Raw genomic sequence first — 12,226 nt, forward strand, 5'->3', positions numbered from 1 at the left:
TCCTGCTGCTTCTTTATTTTATTAGACCAATGCATCTCCAAGTGCCTGAAAGTGGCAATTGTGGAAAATTTTTACAAGTCATGCAAATATCTACAAAAATGAATTTCCAATCATCTTTTGTGTAGTTCCAGGCCTGATGATGATGCAATCCTTTCCTATGTTGACAAAAAGAAAATGTATTGTCATTCAGGTTTTTTCTCTCACTAACTGCAAGTGGAAGTTGTGACACAGCAGTTAGAGCATGACCTCAGCATGTTTACATCACCTTGACAAACGTTTTCATCATCGTGTTGATGTATACTCGCTCAGATGGGCTGATGCTTCTCATCCCCTCGCAAAATGATGAGAAGGAGAAGCTTAAAAAATGATCATGAAAGTGCAAGAACTAATAGAAGCATTCCACATTCTGCAGCTTTTATTGCAGAGAAAATGAAAACGTGTTGAAGGGAAACAGGAAGTGAGTCAGTCCGCTTCTGTCATTATGTTCATCAGGCTTCAGGATCAATGGAACTAATTAACTGCTGCCCCCATTTCTAACCTGATGTCAGAGCCTCTCATCTTTACTTTATCACAATAACTGTTTGCTCACATTATCGGAGCGTGCGTGTGTATCGACATCGCCGGACTCGGTGACTGAAATTCAAATGAGCCTCAACGTTCTCTGTTAATTGCTTACTTTCTGCTAACCTGTGACATGAAAAGTAGGAGGCAAGGAGAGACAGCAGCAAGATTGAGGATAGAGAGATACTGGGCAGAATAAAAAGAAAAACAGGTTAAAAGATAAGAAGGGTTGAAGGAGGTGGAGGAGAGGGATGAGTTGAGGGAGAAAAGCTGAGCGTGATGGGAATGATAGGTTCTTGCAGCATGAGTCACATCTGTCAAAGTAGACATCTTTTGGCAATCAGGACTCCATCTGTCAGTGGAGAATAGGGAAGAAACAAAAAGTGTGGAGATGAATGAAGAAATGTTCGAGCATCGGCATCAATACATTTCTTTTCCTAAATTTTAAGAGATTGGGTAATGATTTTTGTCATGTATTTAATGCTTTTTGGTCCTTTGAGAGACCAGATATACAAGAATTACATAGTTCACACAGCAGTCATTCATTTCTACAAATAACATGCCTATAGCATGAGCTGTACTGCCCGGGCATTTCTTACTTGGCTAGATAGAAAAAAAGGCTCTTGAACACTAATTGTCTGCACCACAACCTTTTTAGATCTAACAAATTAGCTGTCTTGGCAATCTGCTCTAAATTAAATGGTTTTTCTTGAAGATTGGTTCAATTTTCTTCACATTAGACCAAACTTTTGTTCCAGTGTAATAAGCCTGAGTTGAGGTTCACTTCCCTGCCTTTAAGACTGACTCTAACCGGAATATGACTGTTTTAGGTAATTTTTTCATGATAAAATCTGCAGTATCCATAAAGTTCAGTCACATTGTTGCAAAACTGTTTTCAGTTTTCTTTTTAATTGTATACATTATACAAGACAAATAGAAGGAATCCAAAGAAGCTAGTTCATTTCACTGGCTTTATTATATGTTGTTCATCTGAGTTAAAGCAAGTGACAAAGGATTTCAAACGAACATGTATTTGGTGGAAAAGTAAGAATTCCCAGTTTCTTTTTTGATGAATAAAGTAAGGCTTTTTACAAAATTTGAAGAATCAAATTATTATACAAAAATATTTGCAGGTCTTACATTGCTTTATTTCTTCTGTCTTTTAATGTCTTTCTTTTTTTTCCTCACAAATAAAATAAAATTACTTTATCCTATGAAGGTTTAACCAGTCTAGATATCCAATTTGTTGAAATAAGTGTGTCCAGTTTGGCACTGAAATAAATTGCTGATTTTAATTTTGGCATAATTACCTGCTAGCAGTAAGACAATCATAGAATTCTCACAGTCTTTTTTAAAGTCATTTGTATTTTTCCTTTTTCTTTTATCTACCATGTAACCCAGAAGCTGTAACAAAATCCATTTAAAAGTGGAGGGGCTGCTTTAATGTTACGATAAATAACATTGTCATCCAACACAATTTGACAATTTATTTACAATTTGTAAGATAAGCTTTCTTCAATAAGAAATATAAAAGGTTTTTAATATTATAACAGCATTGTAACCCCATTTATTGTCCTTTTTTTTTCTTTTGCCTATCTCTGTCAGATTGGTTGACTTCACACGGTTACCTTCACCCACTCCAGAAAATAAGGACATCTTCTTTGTGACAAGGAGCTCAGGTATCCAGCCTTCCCCTGCTCGCAGTTCCAGCTATTCAGAGACTAATGAGCCTGAGCTGGGCATGTCAAATGGCAACAAGAGTTTATCCATGGTGGACCTCCAGGACCCCCGCAACCTGGATGCCGGAACTACTCCGAGCCCTTCAGATGCTCTAAATGAAAGCCAAACCTCTGGGGGATTGTGGCCAGCCAGAGTCTCACAAGGTAACATCCCAGGAGGTCCTACCATGAGAAGGCCCGGCCAGACCCCCACTACCCCAAGCACAGAGAGCACTCCAGGTCGACCCGCGCAGCTTCTAGCCCCGCTGTCCTTCCAGAACCCAGTTTACCAGATGGCGGCCTGTTTGTCAGTGTCTCCTCGAGGAATGACTGATTCGGGGTCAGAGTGCCACAGCTCTGTTAGTTCCCATAGCAACAATGAAGATGGGCCTGCAGGAGGAAAGCAATCTTTTATGAACCATAGCGGAGGTGGGGGAAGCAGCGGGGATGAGTACACCAGGCGTTCCGGGGAGTTTAACCGTCGACAACTATCGCTCACTGAGACCCAGCAGCAGCCCAGCGTCCCCAGACAGAACAGCGCCGGCCCACAGAGGAGGATAGACCAACCTCCACCTCAGAACGTTACCCGAGGCCGTACGCCCCCCAATCTGCTCAGTGGCGGCCCTTACCCTCGCCCATCCTCTGGGAACATGATGACATCGTCACCGGACTGGCCAGCTGGCGGCGCCCGTTTGCGGCAGCAGTCGTCTTCTTCTAAAAGCGACAGTCCTGAGACCAAACAGAGGGCTCAGCACAAACAGGTCAGTGTCCACAATACAACTCTATAAACTTTAATATATATATGAAAAAAAGAAGTTATGATATATTTATTTAATATATCAACTGTAAACCGTCTCTGGAGGTAATTACAGGATATTAAGCAGATTAAAGAACAGCGATTTATAAGGAAAGGATATGGTGGGTGTAATCGCAGAGACAGCAGATTTTACCCTGATGAACTACAGTCACAGCCTGGGTAATAACAGTTATTTTCATACAGGCAGCTTATTCCCACGGCACTGTTTCACTGGTTATTTATATTGAGATGAGTATTAGGCTGTTGCAGAGGCACACATTGCATCTTATTAGAAAAATACATACAATGGCCTCTTTAAGATGAGGTCACAAGCTTACTGTATATACACTCATCAGGGCTATGCGGTTCGTTAGTTTTCAATGCATTTAATATTAGTAGAAACTAAAACTATTCTTTTTTTGTTGGGTCCATGTCCATGCGGACAGAAAAAAAAAACAATTTAGATAAGTCATTAAAAAAATTAAGTTATATAAAGAGAGCAATGCATGATGGGTGTTTCTAAACTTCTGATTGTTATGCTTGGGAATACATTTGATTGTCTGGTAAGTGTGTTTCTAACATTGAATGTGATTAAAACCCCTGAGCGATGATTACCGTGATATCTGATAATAGAATATCTGCATATTACCTATAATCTTCACTATTTCCTTTGTTGAAGAGAACCATTGCTCACTTCTTTAATGGATTAGTTAAAGAGCCACTATGTTTGATAAGAAATGTAAATCAGATTTTGTAATAACCATCCCTTGGAAATTAGGTCCATATCCTCAGCAACACACAATCAAGTACTTAGATACTGTAATGCTTAACTTTACTGCTATCTAAAGGTCGTAGGTATGGATTCATTAGTTCAAAGCTCAAGACACGATTTAATCTTACATTAAATGTAATATATAACATTAGTTTTTGCCTATATACACAGCAATATAGTTTTAAAGATAATAATACATAATGTTTTCATTACTAAGAATAATTCTGAAAACCGTAGATGTACTGAATGTTTGAGAAAGAATTAACCAATCACAGACAAGCAGAGCGGGAATCCATCAGATCCAATTTAAAAAGATCCTTTTTAAACTTATCAGTTGTTCAGAAGCTTTTAGCTCCCTGTTTTTATCTCTGGTATCTACTTCCCTTGCTCCTGTTATAAAAAGCAAGGTTTTGTGATACAGATTTGAAAAGTGTGTGTGCCACAGTGGGAGCTTCCAGACAAGTGTGTGCATCCATTCCACCTGCTGCTTTCAGCCCAGATGAGTTGGTGCATTTCAAGCTTATTTCTGTTGTTCCTGTTGTGTTTTTGCAACCTCCCTCCTGCCCCTTCCCTGACACTTTCATTCAGCTCATGTGTGTGTGTATGTGTGTGTATGTGTTGGTTTTACTAGGCCCCCTCCCCAGTGAACCCCAGTGCGCTGGACCGCACAGCAGCCTGGCTTTTGAATATGAATGTGCAGTATTTAGACCATGAGGGGATGGAGCCCGAGTCACTAAGAAACAGAGAGGATCTGACTCAGGTGGAGAAGGTAACCCCGTCATCCAACCTTTGACCTTTAGCAACCATCAGCCTTTATACCCCCACCTAGCTCTCTTTCTTTTCTGTTCTTCACCTTCTAGTTCAAACTCTTTGAACCTTCTCACATTATGTCAGAGCAAAACCTCAAACTTTAACACACTATCAGGATTTGATGGGATGGACCAACACAAATTGGTTTCTAATTATGGAAATATGGAAATTAACCTTAATTAAATCCAAACTCTTGCATTCACCCCCTTTACTCAGATAAACGTAAAAGAAGCACCTGGAAAATTACTTTCTCTAAAAGTCCCCTAATTTGTAAAAGTTCTACTTGTGTATAATTTAATCTTTTAATAAAAGTCTTTTTAATATTTTTCTGCAGTTTGCCATTGTCTGTTCAGATGAGACAAAATATTTGGCCTCCACACAAAGTGCTCTCTATAGCAGTAAAATATCATTGCCAGTAGTCGTGTTAAGCATTAGTCTATAGATAGTTGAGGGAAGATAGGAACCAAACCAAAAAAATTGTTAATATCCCTACTAGATTTAGGTTTAGAATAAATGATTTGACCAAAATCCGTTGGCTGGAATTAGCATGAACATTTTATGGCTCAGTCGAGGTATGAAAATAAAACTAAAAGGCAATCTTCAGAATTCTGATCATAGAAAGGAGGAATTTAAACCTCAAAACTTAAGAGTTCATTAACAAAGAGTCTGCAATTATCCAAACATATAATAAAAACTGCTAAATAATCATCTGTTTGCAGTACTGATTCTCCTTAAGATTTTTGCAAAGACTAAGACCATAAATACACACCCTGAGCTGCAATGAAATAATTTAAGTTAAAGAATATTCATTAGTTAAAAAAAGGCTGAAATAAAGAGCAGACCTAAACCTAGAGCTGAATTTTTGCAAAGAAAATTATTTTTTCAAAAATAATCGTCAAATACTTTAGAAGACTAGTGGGACTGTGCAACATCACTGAAAATATATCAGGAGCATTTCATAGTAGTAGTTCAATCAATAATTATTAATAAGTTTATTGTTTGTTTATTTAAATAAAAAGCTGGTTAAAAAGTCAAAAACCTTACCGTCTACCCTGTTGGCAGCCTTGTTTAGTTTGGGAATGAGACATTAGGCTAAATCTTTTCCTCTGCCTAGATCCCCTCCCCCATAATACCTTATGTTCTGGATAAAAGCAGAATGGGGTCTCAATCCCAAACCGGCCTCTAAGCACCAACCCTGAACACTAACCCTCCGTTTGCTCATTCTGGAGGGTCCACCCCATTAAGTGCCATCCTAAACCACCTAGTGGGTAGGGCCAGTGCACCGTTCAGCCCTTAAATAGCAAGTCTGCATCAGTTGTAGATCCGCTGGAACTCAGCAGTAGGTATAACAGCGGCCTGATGACAGAGGAAACATGTTCCGCCTAATGTAAATTCCCCTGGTTTGTTGCATCTTCGTCACAGACAGGATATCACAAGTTAGTATATGAAAAAAAAAAAGTAATCAAGTCCAAAATGCATGGTCCTCTTTGAAATTGTTTTATATGACCGTACGTTTGTTTTAAGAAATGGGCAAATGTTTATTGTAATGATAACCTGGGCCACATAGCTACAGCCATGTACATGGGGAGTCAGTGTGTTGCCATAGCAACAACAACTTTCCTTTTCTGTTGGAGGGAAGAAGCCGTCCCATTCTTGCTTCAATCAAGGCACCTTCCACAGCTGCAAGAGAGACTTAATTGGGAGGGACATTTGACAGTTAAGGGTTAGTGCTTAGAGGGTGGTTTGGATTTCAGCTGGGCTATGTGCCTGACTCCACCACTTTCTGAACTTCAGCCATCTCCTTTGTTTCCCATTTTTCATTACTGGACTCACTGATTAATCCAGTTGTGTCTGACCTCAGTAACCATGACGACAAGGGCCAGACACACCTGTATTAATCAGTGTGTCCAGTAATGAAAGACGGGGAAACAAAGCAGCTGGCTGAAGTTAAGTATGTAGTGGATTTGGGCATGCAGCCTGTTAATAAAAATGTTATCATATATTCTACTGAAATGGATCAAGCTTGTATTGTTATCTAGTTTTGTCAAGATTGGTAAAAAAAAAAAAGAAAAAAAAAAGAAAGAAAGAAAACCTACCTTAAATTTCCCATCTGTATTTTAGTCTGGGGGCTTTTAGAAGGTACATGTCACATTAATCTGTGGATCCTTTTCCACTCTCTTTACAACTACTCCATATTTTGTTCAGTCAAATCAAATCCGTATAACATGGCATTCGAGTCAATGAGTCGATGCAATCAACTGGTTTTCCTTAGATAGAAAACTTTGAATCAATTTGACTGTATGATCTGGTGAACTGTAAAGTGCCTTGAGATGACATGTTGTGAATTAGCACTATATAAATAAACTTAATTGAATTGAATTGACTGTTAAAAAAAACTTAAAAAGGAGGAGGTATGCATGCTTTTACAAGGCACTGGATACACCCTGAAAACACCATTCCCTTCTCCTGTTTTACTTCTGGAACTTTGAAGACTAGAATCTGACAGAGAGACAAAAAGTTGGTTGTTGAGGCAATCTATATATCAACATAGAAGATAAAAGCTGGATCAACTGCATCAACTGACTCCAGTTGTCCCATGTGACCTCATCATATACTTTTGGAGGTACGGTATGTCAGACTTAAAATGTTTGGGTTTTTTATGTTTTTATATGTACAGCCAGGTGTGCAGAATCAAACAGTAATACTGTTAGGCTGAAGAGGGGGAAATGATCTGCAGGTCTTCAAGTACCAGCAGTCAATATCAGCACTGATACTACAGCAACTTTATTAATTTGTTCATTATTTTCTGTGCAAAGGGTCAATCATTTGACCTGTAAGCAGCCTGAAAGGCCATTTAAATGGACTAAGATATCCTCTTTATTTAGCCAACTGGTACCAATTTTTCAGTATTTTCAGTTTATATCATTTGCAAGGAAGGGAAATTAAATGCATCTTTATAGGCTAATTTCTAAATGTAATATTACTTGAATAAAGAGGCCTTTTCATCTTGAATACTTGAATTTAATTTTGAAATTCAAAGGAAATGGATGTTTTTGAGTGCAGCCTACTTTGTGTGAAAAAAATTCCAAAATAGAAAAACTTCTTCCATCTTTTCGTCTCCTTACCATCACCAAAATACACTCTGAAACCAAACTTATGACTATAGATCGAGGTGACTATTAAAAAACCGAACATTCACACGGACTGCTGTGTGTGCATGTGTGTGATCGAGACAAAAAGTTGCTTTTATGCTGCCTGTTCTGCTTCCCAGTGTCTACAGCTGTTCATTGTTGCTCTGCTTCTTTGCTTTCCTTAGTTCCCACATGCTCCCTCCCTTCATATTTTCCCCCCGCCTATCTATAATGAGAACAAACCTGTCATCCTAACATAGCTCGTACTTTATGGGAGCCAGCAGCCTTGGGAGGGAGAGCTACCAAAGAAGGCAATAAGTTGAGTCTTAACAAAGAAACCACAGCCACCCTGAAATAGCAGAAAGGACTGGAAGACAGTGCTGCCTCCACAGCAGAGAGACGAGCTGCAGCTAATGAGCGATACAGGGTGACAATTCATTTAAAATGTGCACCATATGACATTCTGGCAATTAATATATATAGCTTGGTTTATCTTATATGGAAATATTCATTTTGAATTTCTTAATTCACCCAAGTAAAAAAATAGAGAGAGAGAAATTCAGATATTTTATGTTTATGTATCTTTTTTTCCAGATACATATGGCATGTTAAAACAAAAAAACAGAAGCAAAAAAAAATAAAAAAATCAGGGTAATGTATAATATTACTTACCATGAAAAAACAGAACACATAAGAGGATGTTTTTGGAAGTACTTTTGTGTAATATAGATTTCATTCAAGTTGGATCATCTCAGGATTATAAAGAACATGCGTGATCCAGTTAGAAAGTTACTTTAACACTCCATAACGCTCTTTGGTTGGTAAAGATGAGGGGATGGGATGGACTCCTTAGTTCCAGCTAGTTCAGTATGATGTTTCTTCTTATTAATTTACCAAGATCTTATAACTTTGAGCACAAAAATACAACTTGAGGCAAATATTTTATAGATTCTTAGTAAAACCAGTCTATTGATTAATTGATTAATGGTTTCAGGTCAGGTGGTGAAGGATAATGACCAGGTGAAAATTAGCGAAACCATCTGCCGCATCCACAGCACCAATCTAAATCCTTTTCCTTTTGTCAGCATCTTACCCTAATAAGTGCATCAACAGCCGTAACTTCCTGTCCATTCATCGCTGGACTGATGTCTGTTAGGTCTGCATGACAAAGATCTGCTGCACTAACAAGTCATGCAAGTCTGCCATCTTCCGTCCTTCAGAGATACACAGCTTACTGTCATAGCAACATCACCAAGCATGATATGTTTTAGAAACCAAACAGTGTGCCCCAGGCTTTAAGGAGCTGCAAAAAACAGAAGGAAACTGCTGCACATACAGCCAGAGCTACAGTGGATAAGTTTACATCAAGCAGATCCTGGTGCTTAAATGGCCTAATCAGAAAACACCTAAATCTGATCAAGATTATATAACAAGTCTTACGCAGGGAAGATGGGTAGCAGTTAATTTGGAAGATGCTTCTAAATACAGTAAAATGTTATCCTGTAGGAGGTCTGTTACAAATTAAAACTATTTTTAAATGCTTTTTTCTTTTTTGCAATTTTTCAAAACTTTGTATTGATTTAGCACACAGAATTCTGCATATTACACTGAAACTGATAGTGATAAAAACATTTTCCAGATATATAAAACCTTTTCATGCCACTGGTTTTTTAACTGTATAGGAAAACAACCTACAGGATTCCCATTGTGACTATTGCTGTAATTATCCTATTCAATGTATCTGATTTAATCCTTTTGGAAGAAGCTTATAGACAGCTAAGCAAAAATGTAAATAAACTAAGGCATCAGCCAAAAACTCTGTCCTTTGGAATATTTGGACCTCTCTTTCTGCACAAAGAAGATTTTACTACTTTAAAGGCAGCATTTTTGTGCTTTGCTATCACATCCTGAAGAAGCATTCCCTGCAGTTGGGACATTTAATACTTAAGTAAAGTAACCTTAATTTTACAGCATATGGCTTTTGGGAAAGTGTCCATGCAGGGAGACAAAAACAACACCAGACACACATTCATCATTTTTACATAGCTGCCTCCAGTGAATGGTGTCCATTGTTGGCCTGAATGGAAAGATAACCTTATCTGGAATGTTGTCAGCTGGAACACCAGAACAGCAGGTGCAAAGCTCCTTTGTTTCCTATCCGTCTTGTATTAAACCACCTTATCAATATTCATGCAATACATGTTAATTTTACTGTGTGTTCTGCTGAGCTTTACATGTAAGCCGCTGTGCAATTCAGATTAATAAGCCACAGAATGTCAAAAAGACGCTTATTTTGCAGTGCAAGAGAAAATGATAGTAGAGACAGGATTGGATATTGGGTTTGTTTCAGAGAGACAGAGGAGTAGGGGAGCTCAGTCTCAGCAGATGTCCCACATTCTCAGGAGAATCAGCCACAAGAACTGAGGTTTATCAGAAATGGAGAAAGGAATAAAGAGAAGCTGACTAGATAAACCTGTTTGAGGTCACTGCTTTCTTGTAGTGATTGACTGTGAAATGTCTCTGTGATGTAGCAGGCTGGGGACAGAAATGGGAATGCATGGGAGGAGATGAAGAAAGATAAGTGATCCCAGCAGAATTCCCATGGCATGCAAGGGGAATCAGATAATTCAGGATGCGGGGAAAGGTTGTCCAACACAACATTGCTATCATTTATCACTAAAGGTTGCAGCATTCTGTTCAATTAGGATACAACTGGAATAGGCGAGATAAACAGGTTGTATCAAAATGAAATTAGAAGATAAGATATAGTTTAACCTGCACTATGGCAATTTACTACAGCGTATGGCTGCAAAAACCTTTTTTATTCTAATACATGCAGAAGAAGTGTAAAGGAACACAGAAGACTGTGTTTTAATGTCATGGAAGCACAGCAGAAAGGTCAGGGATGAAGCTGTAGAAGTAAAAGATTTAAAGCAGAGTTAGGTCATAGAAAGGTATCCCAAAGTTTGAACCCCCTCACAGACCAATGCTCAATCCTTTATTCTGAAAAGATGAGAAGAGGTATAAAAAGCTGGTAGAGGCATAAATCTTACCTGCAGTCGGAGCAAAATGTGTTTCTGCAAAACAGAGCAAAGGTTATAAGCTGATAAAAAAAAAAAAAAAATGAAGTGAAATATGAGTTTTGCAAGGTACTGTAGTTTATCTGACAACTTAAAAATCTTCCTGTTGCCCCTAACTCTCCACAGAAATAAAAACAAAGAAAAATCACACACAAAATAAAAAAATCAAGTTGCTCCCTCTGGCATATAGACACCTTCCTGATGTCCGTCCTCTTCTTTCCTCTCTTTTTATTTAATCTAAACCTCTGAACTTCCCTGTCTGTTATTTAAAAGCCACATATTCAATAGCCCTTACATTTCAACCCAACTCAACAGAGACTGTCAATCAGAAAATATACAGTGCAGCTAAAACACTAGCATGAAAGTGCTGTGGTGATATGAAATCTGTCTATTTATAACAGTTATTCTTATAATCCAGTGATACAAATGAAGCAGAAAAGCTTCTGATAGACTGAGGATGATTAAAATCTCTCTATGTCTCTGATGTTTTAGTACCAACAAGAGATTGCGGTGCTGCAGGAGAAACTGCGTGCGTCTGTACAGAAGCTGGAGGAGTACGAAGCCCGTCTAAAAGGTCAGGACGAGCAGGCTCAGAAGGTCCTGCTGGAGTACCAGGCCAGGCTGGAGGAGTCGGAGGAGCGTCTGCGCAGGCAGCAGGACGACAAGGACCTCCAGATGAAGAGCATCATCAGTCGGTAGGGAAAATAAGCCCAGAGTTATGCTACTGTGTGTTTGTATTTCCTTCTAACAATCCATTGTTGCTACATCCAGGTTAATGTCAGTGGAAGAGGAGCTGAAGAAGGACCACTCTGACATGCAAGCAGTTGTGGACTCGAAACAGAAGATAATTGATGCTCAGGTCAGTCTGGCCTGTAGAAATACACTAATAGGAAGTATTACCTGATCAGGCGGGTTTAGAACTGTTCAATTTGGATGTGTTGCCTTTCATGCAGTCTTTGCTCACTGAATACAGGGAGATGTTTACCTCATAACGTTCTGATCACGCAGACAATCCTTCAGTTGCCGAACTGAATGTCTCAGAAGTCAGAAGGGTCAATTTTTAAGAAGCAAAATGGATTCTTCTGACCTCAGTCGAAAAAAATAGATTTCAGATATTTGTCTTTTTTAAAATCAGAATCAGTTTTTATTTTTGACCACGATTCTTAGTCAAAGTCAAACCAGAAATCATCCGCCTTTCAGCTTGACGATAAATGCAAATTGGCTCACAGAGAAACAAAGGTCATAAATCTATTTCATGCCCACACTAATGAGAGTGTGTGTCTGCAAACAACCACAGCTTAGAAAGACAATCAGCGCTCTTAGTAAACAGGAAGAAAAAAATAAAGAGCATTACTCAG

The 12,226-nt window shown here is 38.6% G+C and overlaps 1 protein-coding gene across 10 annotated transcripts in view; it reads left to right on the forward strand.

Moving 5' to 3' along the window:
* The window catches only part of LOC119796473 (disabled homolog 2-interacting protein-like), a 212,698-nt gene that overhangs the window by 197,290 nt on the left and 3,182 nt on the right, over positions 1-12,226 (forward strand). For 9 of the 10 annotated variants that reach the window (XM_038305044.1, XM_038305043.1, XM_038305049.1 and 6 more), the window contains 4 exons: positions 2,167-3,040; positions 4,479-4,616; positions 11,361-11,563; positions 11,640-11,727. In XM_038305044.1, the coding sequence (XP_038160972.1) occupies positions 2,167-3,040; positions 4,479-4,616; positions 11,361-11,563; positions 11,640-11,727 (1,303 nt within the window). The remainder of the gene's footprint in view (positions 1-2,166; positions 3,041-4,478; positions 4,617-11,360; positions 11,564-11,639; positions 11,728-12,226) is intronic. The other variant, XM_038305045.1, reaches the window with a different exon arrangement.

This window comes from Cyprinodon tularosa, unplaced genomic scaffold (genome assembly GCF_016077235.1).
Source record: "Cyprinodon tularosa strain WSP-4 unplaced genomic scaffold, ASM1607723v1 ctg55, whole genome shotgun sequence".
Classification (NCBI taxonomy): domain Eukaryota; kingdom Metazoa; phylum Chordata; class Actinopteri; order Cyprinodontiformes; family Cyprinodontidae; genus Cyprinodon; species Cyprinodon tularosa.